We start from the raw sequence: 17,622 nt of genomic DNA, 5'->3' as shown, positions 1-17,622 counted from the left end.
GTCCATCCGGGCGGAGCGCGGCGCGGAGGAGGCGGCGGCGGCGGCGAAGGAGGCGGAGGCGCGCCGAGGAGGCCGCCGCCGCCGCGGGGCTCGGGCTCGGGCTCGGGCGGGCGCGGCGGGCGCACCTGTGCCGGGCGGGGAGGGCAGGGCGCGGCTCCGGACCGCGCACGGCTCGCGGGACTGGCGAGAGCGCCCGCGCGCCCCCGGCCCCGGCAGGGGTCTCGCCGCCCCGCCCCGCGCGCCAGCCCCGCCCCTCCGCGCCAGCCCCGCCCCTAGCCCCGCCCCGGTGGCGCTCTCCGAGGTGCTGAAGCCACGGCCCCCTGCGGGCCTGGGCTTCCATCCGACACCGACCGTCCCCCAGCCCGCAAAGCCTCTGGTTGCCAGGGCGTGCTTTGTCCCTGGGGCGGGCCTAGCGCGCGGTATTAGATAACTAATGGCGGGACCCTGGATCCGAAGGCCCAGGTTGGCCCCTCGCAGCAGGGACAGAGAAGGCGGGCAGGAAAGGAGAGTCGTGGAGGAAGGCAGAGAAAGAAGAGAGACTGTCAGAGTGGACTCATAGAGAAGCCAGGTTTGGAGTCAGGTGGTGTGAATTCACAGCCTGTCTCCCCAAGTGAACAGGCAGTGGGGCCTTGCATTAGTGACCTCACAAGCCTCAGGTTCAGTTTTCTTATCTGTGAAACAGGGACAATAACGGTCCATTTCATGGTGATTGTGACGATAAAACATAATACAAATGTGTTGTCACCGGGAGATAGGAACACCCCACCTCCTGCACTGGGATGCAGGCCTCATCTCATTGCTGTCCCCTTGAGGGGACCCTCCCAAGGACTCTCTCTAGAGGGTGTCCTCTCTAAAGACTGACCCAAGCCTCCCTCCAGCCCCAAACAGCTATTCGTGGTGAGTAGCTGAGTTTTCCTCTTGGCTTCTCAGTCTCTCAGCACCTTGCTCAACTCAGGACTTTCCCAGCCTTCTCCTTCTTACTTAGCCCCTCAATTACATTTCCTCCACAGCGAGCTTCTCTTTTGCACCGCAGACAAAAGAGTCGGGGCTTTCCCCCTGCCCCCACTATTGGCTTCTTTAGATTCTTTTGGTCGTTTCTGTTCCCTCCAGCAGCTCCATCCTGCTAGGTCTTGGCCATGGTTTCCTTCTTGTCTTCTCTACCCTCAGAGGGTTCAGCCTGGACCTCCAGGTCTTTAGGGCGCCATGTTCCCCCATTGAGTTCTTTCACAGAGTGTGAGTCTGCCAAGGCTGGGGCCCCAGCTTTGGTGGGTCAGAGCCTCTGGCCACCTGAGAGAACCACAGAGACCCTGTCCTCCACAGAACAGGGCAGAAGGTGGCATAGGGCTTGTGCAGTCCTATGTGCAAATGTGGACTGCCAACTGGTCGTGCCAGCCCCTTTTCCTCCAATGTGGCACCCAGCAACGAGCTGCAGGCACCTGCCCTGCAGTAAGCAACCCCCCAGCTCCAGTCCTGAGAATATCCCAGTATCTAGAGCCAAAGGCCTTGGCTGTCTCTCCTCTTCCTGCCCCTGGGGCCCAGAGGGGCGGCCACTTTACCATTCCTGCTATTGTGGCTCAGGCCTCTTTTGCTAGGGCCTCACGGTAACCATCTGCTACCACGGTGCCTGGCTTTTCCTCCCAGGAAAGCAGTCTTGCCATCATGGCTAATGATTGTTCCTTAGAATGTGTACTTGTCTCAGCTAGGGAACATCCTCAGGAGGTCAGGTACATATGTGTGGGACAACTCCCTTTTCCAGAACCTTTTGCTCAAGAGCAAAGGTATCTTAGCTCCAGAGATCAACCCAAAGCCACATTAGAAAGAAGCCAGGAGCAGAGGAGGGAAGGGCAGGCCCTGACTTGGTAGAAAGGAGGCCAGCAGGAGCTTCAAAGCAGAGCCAAGAATGAGATAAGTCCCCAAGGCAAGTTCCTCCCCATCTGCTTTCTCACCCTGTGCAAGGCAGATTGTGATATCCTTGGGGCTTGCCTGAGCCCCTTCCCACAGGAAGTTGGGGTTGGGCTAATAAAGCCCTCGATCCAAGCCCAGGACTCCCTACCATGAAAGCAGGAAAAACTGGCCAGGGAGGGCTGTTCTCTGGCCAGGTGGCAGGAGACAATGCTGGCATCCAGGTGCTGTGATTAGCCGTGGGCAGATCCTGACCTCTGGGCCTGCATCCCCTACCCACCACAGGGCTGCAGCCTTAGTGCTCTGCTGAGGCAAAGGACGGACTGAGGGCCTGGGGAGGGCCCTGCCAGTAACCCCCAGCCTGAGGGATCTAAGTGGGTTGCAAGGCTGGGTCACTGCAGGATGGCACTCCTGACCCTTACCCTGGGCCCACAATGCTCTGCACCACTCTGGCTGACTCCCCCCAACTCTGACCAAGCTCTGGGGCTGCTCCTGGGGGGGCCTCCCCACCTCAGGAGGGATACGAAGCCTCTGGCCACAGCAGAACCAAGAGTCTGGCCTACAGCTTCACTCAGGCTCAGCCTCACCAACCCCCGTCCCCAGACCTCCCACAAGATTGATGACAGCACAGCTTTACTCAGACAGGATCAGACGTTTATAAAACAAGTGAATATTCACAAACAAACCGTGGGAGAAACATATCTTCCCAGCAATAGAAAATCTCTATAAAGTGCGTTTTGCCTGCGACCATCTCTTCCCCAAGCTGGCCCTTGGGTCAGGATTTGGGGCACTGCTCTGTGGCAGCCCTCAGGGCCACCTGGGCTAGAAGGGAGGCATGAAGCCGTTGTGGAGCTCCAGGCCACCAGATACACCCTCTCCTGCCCTGCCCCTCCTGGCTCTGGGAGTGCACTGCCCCTCTCCACAGGCAGGTTGTCCTGGGAACGGGCCAGCGGGCCAGGGATGGCGCAGAAGGAGGGGGAGGTGGTCCTGCCAACTTGTACCTTAGGGAGGAGAGCCATCATCAAATAGGCAGGAAAAAGAATCATCTCGATACTTGAAGGTGCTGCTAACGAATACTGAATCTGGCCCTCAGCCTCTGGCCTTCTCAGTTTCCAGACTTGCCCTGCAGGTTCATTCTACACTCCTTCTGGCAAAAGCTCCCCATTCGCCTTCCTCCTGGCTGGGGCTGAGGGAACAGGGAAGCCCCCGAGTCAATGCTCTAAGTACACACCATCAACCGTGCCCTGCTCCCCCCACGTGACTACTGGACATTTCTAGGGAGGGTGACATACATACAACATCATGGACTCTAAAGGCAGCTCTCTGGCTGAGAAAACCTGAGGATATCTCAGGAAGAAGCCTGTCAAGGTGCTGGACAGCTGTAGGAGAGAGGGGCCTGACCCTACGGTTCTGGTCCGAGGACAGAAGACAGTGAGGGACAGCTCTGAGGCTAGGAAAGGCCACAGGGGAGGTAGAAAGGAAAAGGCCCAGAGGCCAGCTTAACATTACATGTGAGGACAAAATCCCAACAGGAATTAGCCTCTTAACTACATAAACGTGTACATACACACACACGTACACGCACACATACACACACACTCTTTGTGGCTCAAGTGCAGGCCACAGGGTGGAAGGAAGACTTGCTCCAGTTGACCACACAGACCTTCTTTTCATTATGTCTTTCTCAACACAGGCCTTTGACAGTGGGAAGGGAGAGGCGGGAGGCACAGGCCACTCCTGGAATGCAAGGCTTGGCTTCTCTGGGTCAAACCTCCCACCTCCTGCTTCTGGCAGGGATGGTATGCTGCGTGTGATCTCCACTTGGACTTCTGCCAACTGCCCCTGGCCTGCCCTGCCCTGCAGCCCTCCCTCTGCCTGAGTCCCGAGCGCCCAGCGACTAGGGGAGCTGATGTGGCAGTTTGGATGCTGACCAGTCCAGGGCAGGCCCTGGAAGCCTACAGAACAAAGATTAGAATGGCTTCCCTGGCTGGGTGTCAGTTGTCCTCACTGGCAGCACTATGGTGCCTTGGAGTGTGGCCAGAGGAGCCAGAGGGCCTAAGGCTACCTCGGTCCTGGTCTCTTGGCAGAGGGACCAAGTCTGACCCTGGCTGCTCCACAGCTCCTGGGCAAGCTCTGAGGCTGGCTCTTGGCTTCTGGGGAAGGAACAGTGAGAGCTGGGACTCTATTCTTAACCTTAGGTTCTAAGCCCTGAGAAGGTAGATGTGCTGTCTTAGGCCACCATCTACAGTCCTGGGCACACACAACACCAGTCAGGTGTCTGGGTGTACTTTTGTATGGTGGCAGCAACTTCTCAGATCTGTGTACAGCCTTGTGCTCAGTCCCAGATGCCCAAAGAAGGGTCTGGAGGACCCAGTGGCAGAGAATTTTAAAATAAGAAATAAAGAAGCAAGACCAGATGGCTAAGTCCGGACAGCATCCATCCGCTATGCACAGCCTCCGAAGTCAGAAAGCAGGAACTCAGCAGGACTCTGGCTGCCTCTAGAATCCCATGCTTTGGACAAGAGCCAAAACCATTGCCCTCCTGCTCTCAGTCTGATGTGAGGAGGGCAGGAGGTCTAGGGAGACAGGTGCCAGAATCCCAGCTAGGGTCCTACCACTATGTACTATTCAGACAAGGCAGCTGGCTTGTAGGGACAGCTCTTGGCTGAAAATCACTGCCATGACCTCTAGCTTTGTGTTTCGAGGCCAGGGAACAGCACTGGTGGTGAAGCGTGCTACAGGTACTCCTCCAGCCCGGGGAACTTTCAGAATCACGAGAGTGTAAACAGAAGCATGCACACGCAAACAGGCACAGCATTCCTCTCTCTGCACACGCGCACATACACGCACACATATTCGCTCTGTCTGTCATGATCAGCTTCTCCGCAGGTTGTGCTCTGCTGCCGTGGTGGCTGCTCAGGCACCCAGGCTTTGCTCCCGGAGCAAGGGCTCTGCAGCTGCAAGAGAAAAACAAGTGCAAAAGAAGCGTTCAGGAGGCTGCTCAGTTGCCCAGGGACACAAGCTCCTCTGGGGACACAGACTGGGAACTAGGAAGAGCCAAAAGAATGAGCTACATGGGCCAAGGCACCTGGGGACAGGTTGTTGCTGGGATGCCACTGGGGTGACTAAATACTGCCCCTTTGAAGTGCTGACCCAGGACAGTCTCCCCCTGCAAACCCTCCACACAGGGCCGAAGGCAGCAGAGGAGGAGGAGGACGAGGCTATGTGAGACTGACTTGAAGCCTTGGGTGACATTTGCTCAAAGATGACAAGGGCAGTTTCTGAATCAAGGCATAGCAGCTGTTGCCAGAGATGGAGAATCAGGAGAAAATAGCTGGAAGTGAAGCCCACTGGGACCAGTAATTGTGAAGAGTAAGACAATGACTTGAGTTTAGAATCAGCAGGTGAGCACATTTCCCCATATAGATAAAAGCACCCTGGCACAGGGCTAGAAGATTGAGGGGGGAGGAGCGAGAGAGGAGACACAAGGATGACTCATTTTAAAGATTTATAACATCCGGAATCTGGGGCAGAGAGAAGAAATGGCCTCATCCCTGATAACAGAGGACTGGGCAAACCTGTCGTAGGGGGTGGCTTGCCTGTTTCAATAGGTTTGGTGTGCCTGAGAGTCTACAGAGACACGCAGCGGCCCACTGACAGTCTGCGCAGTTTCAACACTGGTGAGGCCGACGATGATAACAAGTCGGCTTCCTAAGCCTGCTGTGGGTCAGGCACTAGACACATGCTGTGGCTGAGTTGTGTCCCCCCCCAAATTCTTATGTTGAAGTCCAAATCCCAGTACTTCTGAATGTGAGTGTATTTGGAGATGGTCTTTAAAGAAGTAATTAAGTTAAAATGAGGTGATTAGGGGGGACTCGAATCCAATATGGCTGGTGTCCTCACAGGAAGAGGAAATCTGGACCCCAACAGTACAGAGGGAAGACCATGTGAAGACACAGGGAGAAGATGGCTATCTATAAGCCAAAGAGAGAGGCCTCAGAAGAAACCAACTCTGGTGACATCTTTTTATTTTTATTTTTTTAGAGATGGGGTCTTGCTCTGTTGCCTGGCTGGAGTGCAGTGGCACGATCACAGCTCACTGCAGCCTCAAATTGCTGGGCTCAGGTGATCCTCCTGCCTCAGCTTCACAAGTAGCAGGGACTACAGGCATGTGCTACCATGCCTGGCTAATTATTTTTTAAGAGATGGGGTCTTGCTATGTTGCCCAGCCTGGTCTTGAACTCTTGGCTTCAAGTGAACCTCCAGCCTCAGCCTCAGCTGGGATTATAGGCATGAGCTACCACAAGTAATTGGTGACATCTTGATCTCAGACTTCTGTTGTTTAAGGCACCCAGTCTGTAGTACTTTGTCATGGCAGCCTGAGTAGACTGACATAACTTGTGATCCCATTAACCTTGAAGATAGCCCTCCATTTACATAGATGAGAAAACGGAAACCAGAGCGGAGAAGTAACTTGCCCAAGACAACAGCATTTGTAAGTGGCAGCACCAAGACAGGAAATCCATATCTGTCTGATTCCAAAACCTGTATTTTTACCAGTAAGTAAGTAATCTCTATATTATAGCATTGCTCATTAAGACTTTTAGAGGCTATAAAAAGAAGAAATTCACCATAGTGGCATAAAGACTAATATCCAAGCAACACAAATGGAAGTTAAGATTTTATTAGAAAACGGAAAATGCTCTTAAAAGTCAAAGACATCGGAGACAAGGATTTAAAATCAGCCTTCTGGCACATGTGATCCACATGCTAAATCTGAAGCAGATTTTATCTAGATGATGATAATAAAAGCTGGGCAAAATAAAGAGCAAACACAGGAGTGGAGACCTGTATGGGTCAGTGCTGAGTGCCTTGTTCTTTAAAATGTGTATTATTTTCAAAATTTTTCCACTCAAGCTTGTGCTATAATAATCTATTTTTTCACTACAAATAAGTACATTCTGTTACTAAGGTGCATACATGTTATTGAAACATGCTGTGGGTATATCCTCCACACACAGGTCTCTCTCCAGCCCCTGTTGGTAAGACTTGTCTTTTGAAACAGAAACATTTCAGGATTGGAGGATATACCACAACAGGTCTCCTTACCCAACACCTCCATTTTTTGTGTTTTCTCCATCTTCAGGGATGGGGAAGGGAAAGAGTGCTTGAAGATTCCTTAGAACAAGGGCTCTTAATCTCGGGTTGCTGGACCCTTAAGGAGTCCAAGGATAGGCTTAAGGGGCTGCCCACAAAGACCCGAGTTATGTGCGCATTTTTCTGTATGTGGGAACATGCGCAGTTTTCTGGGCGGAGGCTCTGTCCTCCATCAGGCTCTCCAAGGATGACCCCAAAAGGGTTTAAGAACCAATGCCTAAGCTTAGAAGGGTGTGAGATGCAGTCGGGTGGATCTACTGACAACAATTCAGACCTGTGTTGACTCAGGCATGAGTTAGTTTGGGGCAGGTGCATGAAGGGAGGTGGCAGTGTCCTGGCCTCAGATGAGTCCCAGTCATGCAAGTCCCTCCATGATGGTTTCAAAGCTACGAACACAGAAAACCAAGGTTAAGAAGAACCAGCCAAGGTTAAGAAGAACCAGCTCGTCCTTGTCTACAAAGCTAGTCAAAGGTCTGTTCAACTAGTTACTCAAGCTGCTTGATCAGCAGATAACTAGTTGGTCCTGGTCTCTTGCTCTCAAGCTAGGGTGTACATCTGCAGAAAAAGGGAGTTGGGGAAATCAAATCATTTGCAGGAAAATGATGACAGCAGCAGTAAATGAAAGGGAAGAACAGCCAGGGGAGAGGCACCAGGGGAAAAATCAACTCATAAAACAAGCACTGAAAAATCAATCTCTTGGTTGCTCAACTCTTTCAACATGTTATTATACAAGAAACACCACAGAGGCAGCTGGAACAAAAAGTAAGTTAAAGACTGCCTCCCTCTGCACCATCAACGTTAGGATGGCCTCCTGGGCACTTCTGCCCTCACACCCCTTCCCATCCATTAGATGCTACCAAGAAACCCAAAGCTGTAAGCCCACCCTTCCCCATGATCCTCGCCCTGGAGGGGTGTGTGTGCACACGAGCATGCACGAGCTTATGCTAGCAGAGGGTACCGCAACAGCTGGAGATCTGGAGGAAACTGTGTTTGGAGACTGTCACTGAGTCTCAACGTTGCCCTCTCCCTACCATACTGGGAGAAGCACAGTGCCTGAGAAAGGCAGAGGGTTTGCTGCCGGCTCCCAAGTTAGGGCCAGGGAAGTACAGAGATACAGCTGGGCCTGGACAGGGGACAAAGCTGAATCTCTTAGCTCAGTCTCATTCCTCATGTCAACCACATCGTTACCCTTCCTGTGACATACGGATCATATAAGAAAGTGGAAGGGGCAGCAATCAGTCAACGACTACTTATGAAGTGCCAGGGAAAATGCTGCGGGACCCTGAGTCCCAGCTTCTCATTTTCAGGTCAGGAGCTGAGACTCAAGAGAGGTGAGATCGCTTGTGCAGAGTCTCATTGGAGGCAAGTGGCAGGCCCAGGGTGCAGACACCAATCTGCACACAAAGCAGGGCTCGTTTCCCAATGCCACACTGCCTCTGCTTCCAGAACTCTGTAGCATTTTACAGATTGCCAGTGCCTTTCGCATATCAGGAGGGAATACACAACTAAACAAGTGTTGAAAAGACCACAAAGAGATTCCAGAAGTCAGGTTTTACCCAATGAAGCCCCAGGACTGACAAAGCTCTTGGGGACTGGCAGGCAGTGGAAGGGAGGAGGTGATCCTTGGCCATGAACCTTTTGTATTCAGTGGGGCTTCTCTCAACAGATCACTCTGTACCAGCAGAAGGGCAAAGGGAACACGTGAGCTGTTCTCCCACTATGGTAAAATAATTGGACCAATGAGAGAAATCTGTACACATTCCGAAGCTAACGGAATTCTGAGCAGTCAGCAGCTTTGGGGATTATGGGGAACCAGCTGAACTGATAGCTATTTGGGGGCTGGCTTGTTTTTCACTTTAGTGAATACTGTAAAATAAAACTAAATGCAGAGCAGACAGCTGGTACGGATTTGAGGTAAGCATGGAACCTACTGATATGGGGACATGTTTTTCTACAAGATCAGTTTAAATTGCCAGTGATTGTCTGCTCTCTGCATTGCCACAGGCCTGAGGCATTAGAAATAACAGAGACAAAACTGTAAGAGAAAAAGGTCCAGGATGAAGCCTTCAGGCTGGTAAAGAAAGGTTATTCACACCTTACACCTGAAGCATCTCAGGAAGGTTATGTAGCCATCCCAAAGTCACACAATGAAAAATGACAGAAGGCACAGGGAGGAAGGGACAAGTCTACCTCCTCTCAGTAGAGCACTGTATCAACTCAGGCCATGTAGCTAGCCAGAGCTCTGTGGTCCACGCAGCCCAGGGTGCTGGCTCCGACTACAGTAACAGGGATGCAATCAACGCCACCCCGAGAAGCACTTGGAAATCATGGGATTTCATTTGCATGGTGTACTTTACTTATTCGAAGACTTTTCACATATGGTTTTTCGTCTTCTTTCCCTAACATGTATGCTTGATGGCTGGGACAGGTGACAAGATGTTATTATTGTCGTTCTACAGATGCCTCTGCCAGCACACAGGGAGACACAGAGTGCTCTTTTCTCTCAGGGTTGCCAGAGAACCAGGGGTTCTTCCCCAGTCTGTGTTGGAGGGAAGTCTGCTCCTGCCCAACCAAGCCCTCTGACCTCTTGACCCCACTCACAGCCTAGCCTGGCCTAAGAGCCACCAATAGGGGTGCAGTAAACCTTGAGACTCAGTCCTTAAGGTCCCAGTAGGCTGACAGACAACCTCCCGGACTACAAGGCAAGAGGCCCTCACCTCCGCACCCCTGTAATGTCTTCACTTAGCATCACTGTCAATCAGCTGACTCTCCCTCACCTTTTCCTCTGCAGGTCCCAGCCCAATGCCTAATTGATCCTCCAAAGATGCCAGTTTGATCATTTCTGTTCTAAAATGCTTCTTCACTCCCAGAGAGGGACACCAGGGGACTCATCTGCCTAACACTGATTAATACAACCCTCCATGATCAGACCCAACTGTAACCTTATGCTTTTCTCAAATAATAATCACAACAATAGCTACAATAATAACTACCACTTATGAGTCCTTATGAGCCAGACACTGGGCTAGGTGTCTTGCCTATTATGCAGTCACTGTTAGCTGTCCAGACATATCCACATTGCCCCACTAACAGAACCTGGATTTTGTTCAGAGGCCATGGGCCCGGCCCAGACAATGGAGGATGATTGGTCTAAGTCAGTGATTCTCACAGTATGGTCCCTGGACCAGCAACCTTTACAATACAAAACTACATGTCCCATGGCCTGACCTTTACTTACTATATTCTAACCAATTTTTAAATGTTCTTCATAGCACTTATGGCTTCTTGATATTTAAAATATCTATTTATTTGCTTATTGACATTTAAAATATCTATTTATTTGCTTATTGTCTATTTCCTTCCACTAACATGTCCCCCCCAAGGGGGAAGGGATGCTGTCAGCCTTGTTCACAACCAGACCCTGGTGGCTAGAACAGCATCTAGCAAACTGTGTACACTTGATGTATGTTCACTGAATGAACAGCTGTCCTTGCTGTCCCTTCTCTTTCTTGCTTTGAATGAGGAATTGATGGCTGAAGCTGTGGCAGCCACCGTGAGGCCACAAAGCAATGGTCAAGAGAAACTCAGAAAAACTGGCTCTGACATTCTTGAGCCACCAAACCAAATCCAGCAACTCCCACCTCTGGACCTCTTTTAGGCAGGAAAAATAACCCCCTATTTTTTTTAGCCGCAGTAGTCAGGTTTTCTATTATTGGTAGAAATGACGTCATGTGACACATGACACATACAGATATAATTGCTTAATCTTTACAACAACAAACTAGTTTATAGGTGAGGAAACTGAGTCTCATAGTGGTTAAGTAATCTGTGACCTTTAAGCTGTTTTTCTTGCCTTAATGTCCTCGGCACTGCCTGAATCCAGTTCACCTTCAGGCTCCCTAGGGCAAACTTCTGTGACATGCGCCCTGGTCATTCCAGCCCATGAGCAGGCCCCTTCTGAGAGGCTGGTCTGTATCATTTGTCTAGGAGTTAAAGTTGTTTGTCTTATTTCTCTAAGCAGACTGCCAAATCCCTGTGGATGGACCTCATATCACATTTTACATGTTTTATGCTCCTCCTTCCCCACCCACCTGCCGGCAAGAATTTCAAGCTGAACTGGACACCATTAGCCTACTGAGTAACCTTGACCCAGACATTTTACCTCTCTGTTCTTTGGTCTTCTCACCTGAATCAGAGCATCAGTCTGGCAAGTTCCAGATTTATTAATACAGAATGAATTTTGCTTAGTATCCCAGAGCTAAGATTTAGCTGCAGGAGTGGTATCCAAGGTTGCTGCTGCTCCCAGGAACAAGATGGCACAAATCTGTCTATCCTCAAAGTCTGTGTCAAAGCGTCCGGTCAAGGTAAAGGGTCCTAGCACCAAAGCTCATGCTACTGAGCATACAGACCTAGACACTCAAACCAGATGGCCTGAATGAGCATCAAACCTAGACACTCAAACCAGATGGCTCAAGTGAACATACAAACCTAGCCACTCAAGCCAGATGGCTTCAGTGAACATAGAAACCTAGACATTCAAACCAGCCTGGCTTTGAAGTGAGAGAGATCTGAAAAAAAGAACCAATCAACTCCATTGAGAAAATCACCTTCCAATCTAATGACACAGGCAAGGCACAGAAGGAACAGCCTGAGAAGATGATGACTCAGAGGGGACAAGAATTTACATTTCCCAAGAAAGGCAGCAAAGGCCCTTCCTGCTTTGGGGAAGGAGGAGTCAGTTTTTTCATGGCATTCAGGAGGCTTCCAAGATGAGTGCAGAGAGGAAGGCGCAGAGCTGAAGCCACAGGACAGGTGAAGGGAGGACTGGCTGTAAAAGGCAAAGATGATGGGGAGATTGGGTGTCCCGGGCCTTAGGCGGGGCTGGGCACTGAGTCGCGGCACAGCCCTCTGCCCTGGCTTCCCAAGCTCAGTGCTGCCCTCCGCTGGCAGGCCTACAGAGCACAGCCTGCTGCGGGCAGGAGCCCTGGAGCAGCCCCAGACCCTGCCAACAGGGCTCTTTCCCACAGCTTCACATCCGGGTCTAGGCTTTTCTTTTGTTGGATTTGACCCATCTTAATAGGTAGAAAATGCCAAACCCAACCTTCCCTCTTTATTCTTAACTAGGAAAGGAAGAAAATGGCTAGATTTTTAAATTTTAGAAGTCCTTTTTTTATTTTAAGAGATGAGGTCTATGTTGCCAAGGCAGGTCTCAAACTCTTAGGCTCAAGTAGTCCTCCTGCCTCAGCCTCCCTGAGTAGCTGGGACTACAGGCACATGCCATTGTACCTGGCTAAAAGTCAGAATGGTGGAATTTTTTAGCTGAAATCCTAAAAACCATGTAGTCCCATGAGATTGTAATCTAGTTTGCTGTGTTTTAACCTCTAGCTGGCAGGGTAGCAGCTTCCCAAACCAAGCCCCTCTCTCTCCGACCTTCCTTCCTGAGGCCGACTCTAAGCTGCTATCACTCACTCTCAGGCATCCTTGCTTGGCAGCTCTGGGGTGGGCAACTCTGTCACCCTGGCCCGTTTGCTGAGTTCTTCACCAGGTGGCTCCTCGGCTGCTTCCAGCTTCCGTTTGGGGGATGCTGGGCCACTGGGTAGTGGTCTTGGGCCTGTAGGGAAGCAAGCGAAAGGGTCACACAGACTACAGATACAGCCAAGATGACCCCACACTGTGCAGTAGCAGCTCTTTAGGGAACAGGGAGCCTGCTTATCAATGGAATGCCAGCATGCTGCCCCTCAGCCTTCCTTTCAGCAGTGACCTTGCCTAGAAACGTCCAAGGAGAATATGACCAGCCTTGCTGGTAGCAGGACCAGCTTTGGGGCCCCAAATCCCACGGGCTGCAGGACAGAGACTGATCTGGCCTGCCTGCTGTCCCTGCTCTGAAGGTCCCTGCCCTGAATCGACCTCCCAGAGTAGCAAAGAGCAGGTCCTCTTTATATGGAGCCAGCCTGGCGGGGTAAACTAAAAAACCCCTTGGAGTTCTAGCCCTCTCGTGTTACTGACCGTCATCCCAAAGCTGAATGGAGCAGGTTTGGAACGCAGCAAATCCTTCCAGTCTCTCTCTCTGCTGCCACCACCCTGGCTGTGCAACTGCCTCCTTTCTCGCCTCCCTGTACTCATCCTGTCCTGCACTGTCTCCTCGCCACAGCTGGCAGGGGAGCTTTCCCTTTTCTTTTCTTTTTTTTTTTCTTTTTGAGACAGAGTCTCACTCTGTTGCCTGAGCTAGAGTGCCGTGGTGTCAGCCTAGCTCATAGCAACCTCAAACTCCTGGGCTCAAGCGACCCTTTTGCCTCAGCCTCCTGAGTAGCTGGGACTACAGGCATGTGCCACCATGCCCAGCTAATTTTTTCTATATATTTTTAGTTGTCCAGCTAATTTCTTTCTATTTTTAGTAGAGACAGGGTCTCGCTCTTGCTCAGGCTGGTCTCGAACTCCTGAGCTCAAATGATCCGCCCACCTCAGCCTCCCAGAGTGCTAGGATTACAGGTGTGAGCCACCGTGCCTGGCCAGGGGAGCTTTTTCAAACTTAAGTCCGCTCATGCCCTGCCCTGCTGACCAGCCTTCAGTGCAATGAAGACAGAATCCTAATCCTCATCACAGATGTCGAGCCTGCCAGGTGCTGCTCCTGCTACATCTCGTCCTCATCTCATTCTGGCTCCTCACTCGGGGCATGCCACCACATTGGTCTCTCTTCAGTTCCTTGGACTGGCTAAGCTTGGTCCTCTTTCTGGGCCTTTTCTTGCTATTCCCTTTGCCTGGAATGCTCTTTTCCCCGTTCTTGGAAGGGCGGGCTCCTGCTCATTCCGTGGGTCTCTGCTCAAAGGGGATATGTCCCCTGACTGCTCCAATCTCAAGTGACCCAAAGGAGGTCTTCTTTCCCCAGCTCCTCTCTATCAAGACACTTGATTTTATTTTCCCCCAAAGCACTTGTTATCTGAAATGACCTTACTTGGTTTCTTTACTATCTGGCTGCCCCTGGTGTAACGTAAGCTCCATCAGGCAAGGACTCCACCTGGCCTCAGCCATGAATGACTAAAGGCGTGGCACAGGCCGTGGGAGGCCATGGAAGGCCAGCTGCTGCTGCTCACCTGTACTGCTCATGCTCCCAGCCTGGCTCGAGCTGGGCTCTGCCACGGGGTGACTGAGGTCTTCTACGCAGGAAGGGACAGATGCCAGTAGACCTGGGAGAGAGGCGGGAGTAATCAAAATGCAGTCTTGCAGGACTGCTGAGAGCTGCAGGGCAGGAGGAAACAAGGTGGGGAGGGCAGGACCATGACGCCGGGGTTCCGTCTCCTCCCACTGCCCCACAACCGCTCAGGGAGGGCCATTCCAGCCCAGCCTGTGGTGTCCCATGCCCTGGGAAGTCAAGTCAACTTAATTTAACAGCCTGGATAGCAGTAATCAGTCTATCCCCTCTGAGTCTGCAGATGCTGCCCTAACCTTCAGTGAGCTAAGAGATGGTGGGAGGGGGTAATGGCTAGTGGCTCCTTACAGAGTCCCCGGTAGCGTGACAGCTGCTGGTAAATCTGCTTCATTCGTTCAATGTTGAGCCGGCTGGTCTCGGCATGGTTGACGATGGGCCGTGGGTAGTCCACACCAATGATGCACTTGGCTGCCTTCTGAATCGACTCCGGGGCATTCCAGGGCTCATAGATGTATCGAGATGGGAACCCTTTCAATTTGGGCAGGTATCGCCTAAAATACACACACCAGACGACTCACCAGCACACCTAGACCCTCCTTCAAAGGGCCAAGGGTATCCCATCCTAGGAGGCCACAGTGGTCACAGGCCAGGGAGCCTGGTCTGCATCCTCACCTGATGTAGTCTCCACTGGGGTCCGTGCGGCGGCCGAAGCCCACAGGGCAGTAGCAGTGGAAGAACTGTTGGAAGAAAGCACTGCAGGACAGCCACATCCAGCTGCCTGAATTCACGCTGAAATCTGCATCCAGGAGCAGCTCATCAAATACCTAGATGGGGAGAGGGGACAATCAGCCTCCTGGAGACCTACTGTCACGGTTCTGGCCCCAAGTCACCACAGTGCCCCAAGGAGCCAAGGCCCTGCTGGCAAGGGCAAGCCATGGAGGATTTGGAGGGGATCTCCTGGACCCAGGGATCCCACCCCATCCCGAAACCTAGAGGGGGGCTGCCAGCTTCCCACTGAGAGAGCACTCACCCGGACCCCGCTCTCCCAGCTGACCCAGAGGTCCCCGCGGGTGAGGAAGCAGGCCACGGCGTGCCGGGCCAGGTGGTGGATCCAGCCCTCCTGCCTCAGTTGGGTCATGATGGCGTCAATCCAAGGGAAGCCTGTCTTGCCCTCGGCCCACTTGGCCAGGGCCTCAGGGTTGCGGTCCCAGGGGATCTGGATGCAGATGGGGTTCCCCTCCATGCGGTCAAACCTGGGGTTGTTGGTGGCTGCCGTGTAGAAGAACTCTCGCCATAGGAGTTGCCCAAATAGGGAGAGAGGGGGCGTGCTGTTCCGCTTCACCTGAGGGTGGGGATAGCACATGAATACCAGCACTTGCCCAGCCCTCAGCATGATGTCTCTGGGGTCTCTTCAGCAAAGTTATCTGGAGACACGTGGAGAGACTCCCCTAGAAGTGGCACAGTGTGCCTGCAGGCTCAACACCCAGGCCCTGCCTGTGCTGTGCGGCTGCTCTGAGCAGTCAGAATGGCTGCAGAGAGCCAGCAGCAGGAAGGGACATCACTGCAGGACTCTGCATTGGGAGACTCCCCAAGGCTGGTCATGCTCCTTGTCCTCAGGGCTCCCTGTGCAGCTCCACCTCCTATTAAGTCGAAGGGAGTTTTCCTATCAGTGCGCATAAACAACGCTCAGTCTAGCATTTGGTTAAATAAGTTACATACAACAGCCTGGATCTGAGGCCATGAGGGACTTAAGAGAGAGATCTCCAAGCAAATAATGATTTTCCTAAAATCACAAGATTACCCACCCAACTGGCAAAGCTACCTCATGCCACAAAATCCTGATATTGGCAAGGATGGGGAAATAACATTAAAAAGTATGGACACAGGATGATCTGATGACTCCGAAAGCTGGCTATGTTGCCCTCTGTCCTTCTGGGGACACCTAACACAGGCTTATGTGCCTCTTATCCATATGGCACAGCCCTGCGTGTGCCCCTCCGGACCACTTCCCCCATCAGTGACGGGCAATTGCTGCTCCTGGGCTCCCTTTTTAAATGTTCTGGACACAGTTCCAGAGAGGACAGCTGTGCTTGTCAGCTTCGCACTGGCTCCAGCCTCTCTGTCCCTGCCTCCTACCCTGGGGACCTCACCCCCATCCACCTGCTGCCAGTAGATTTGCCAGCTCTAGGGTCACAGCGAAGAACTGCTTTTCTGCCTGTCCCACTCTACGCAATAATCTGGGTTTCATTTTGCTCAGTGATTCTGCTCGGCTCTGCCCCTCTTGGATGCTGACCCTTCCCTACTTCCTCCGGACTATCTGCACACTTAGGCACCTCCAGGATCCACAGCCCGGCCCCCCAGCCCCAGGGCCAGGGGGAAGGGCCCTTTTCAGGGCTACTGACAGGCTCAGAAGGTTCTGGTCCACTTGGCTGCCACTGGGGCAATGTGTTGCCCTCACCTTCTTATACAGGTCCCACAGGCGGTAGTAGAAGAGGCGGCAGGAGAGGCACCCAAAGCGCAGGTAGGGACTGAGGCCCGTGGGGCTGGCCAGCAGGGAGTTGGCGTTCATCCGGGGTCTCTCATAGTTGGCAACCCAGGCCTGCAATGGAAAGGGAAGGTGACGAAAGGAAAGGCCCGGATGTTACAGAGGAAAACAACCAAGGCACTGGTTAAGGAATCTGCCTAAGGTCACTTAACAGAAAGCCACAGAGCCAGGACTTGAACGCCGTGCTCGTCCCACTCCTTCCTGGCAGCCGATTTTGAGACAGAACCACCACCAGGTCAAACAACAGGGCCACGTCCTCGCCCTGACTTTGCTCTTTAGTTTGTGGTATGGTTGTGAACAAGGTATTAAGTCCCTCGGCTGCTTGTCTATTAAATAAGAACAAAATTTCCCATCTCCTGGGGATTAAAAAAAATGAGGCATGAAGAAATCCTGAAAGCATTGAACAAACTCTACAATTATACAGAAGAAAAATTTTTTTAAAGAAAAAAAATTCCTCTCTCAGTCTCTGTTCCAGTCACCAGGGGCCCCTGAGGTTGCTGTGGCATCATGGACACCAGGGACTTCGCATTATTGTTCAGCAGCAGCTGAGGAAGGAGGAAACTCCCAACTCGTTCCTGGAGACCAGGAACGGGCCATTCATTTCTGGGGCCATTTGTCATATATTATGGGTCCTGTTTTGTCACAATAGCTGCTGGCAGAGTGCTTTACTTTCCCGACTTGCTGTTCTACGCATCCTTCCATTTGATCTTAACAATCTTCCGAGGCAGCACGTATCATTACCTCCTTTTGAAAATAAGGAACTTAAGCTCAAAGGGTTCTGTGACTCTCTTGGGGATACAGGGATGGTAAGAGACGGGGCTGGGGAACTTGGGCTTCCGACTGCAGATTCTGGCCTCTTTCCACTCTACCT

The 17,622-nt window shown here is 52.1% G+C and overlaps 1 protein-coding gene across 2 annotated transcripts in view; it reads right to left on the bottom strand.

Annotated features, from left to right (window-relative positions):
* Positions 1 to 2,539: 2,539 nt before the first annotated feature.
* The window catches only part of CRY2 (cryptochrome circadian regulator 2), a 32,853-nt gene continuing 17,770 nt past the window's right edge, over positions 2,540 to 17,622 (bottom strand). For both annotated transcript variants that reach the window (XM_045557890.1, XM_045557891.1), the window contains exons 6-12: positions 16,665 to 16,805; positions 15,237 to 15,548; positions 14,879 to 15,030; positions 14,555 to 14,757; positions 14,151 to 14,243; positions 12,529 to 12,670; positions 2,540 to 4,859 (exon numbers count right to left, since the gene is read on the bottom strand). In XM_045557890.1, the coding sequence (XP_045413846.1) occupies positions 12,531 to 12,670; positions 14,151 to 14,243; positions 14,555 to 14,757; positions 14,879 to 15,030; positions 15,237 to 15,548; positions 16,665 to 16,805 (1,041 nt within the window). In that variant the 3' untranslated portion in view covers positions 2,540 to 4,859; positions 12,529 to 12,530. The remainder of the gene's footprint in view (positions 4,860 to 12,528; positions 12,671 to 14,150; positions 14,244 to 14,554; positions 14,758 to 14,878; positions 15,031 to 15,236; positions 15,549 to 16,664; positions 16,806 to 17,622) is intronic.

Source organism: Lemur catta, chromosome 7, assembly GCF_020740605.2.
Source record: "Lemur catta isolate mLemCat1 chromosome 7, mLemCat1.pri, whole genome shotgun sequence".
NCBI lineage: Eukaryota > Metazoa > Chordata > Mammalia > Primates > Lemuridae > Lemur > Lemur catta.
The sequence above is the reverse complement of the archived record's forward strand: the minus strand, read 5'-3'. Positions and strand labels throughout refer to the sequence as shown.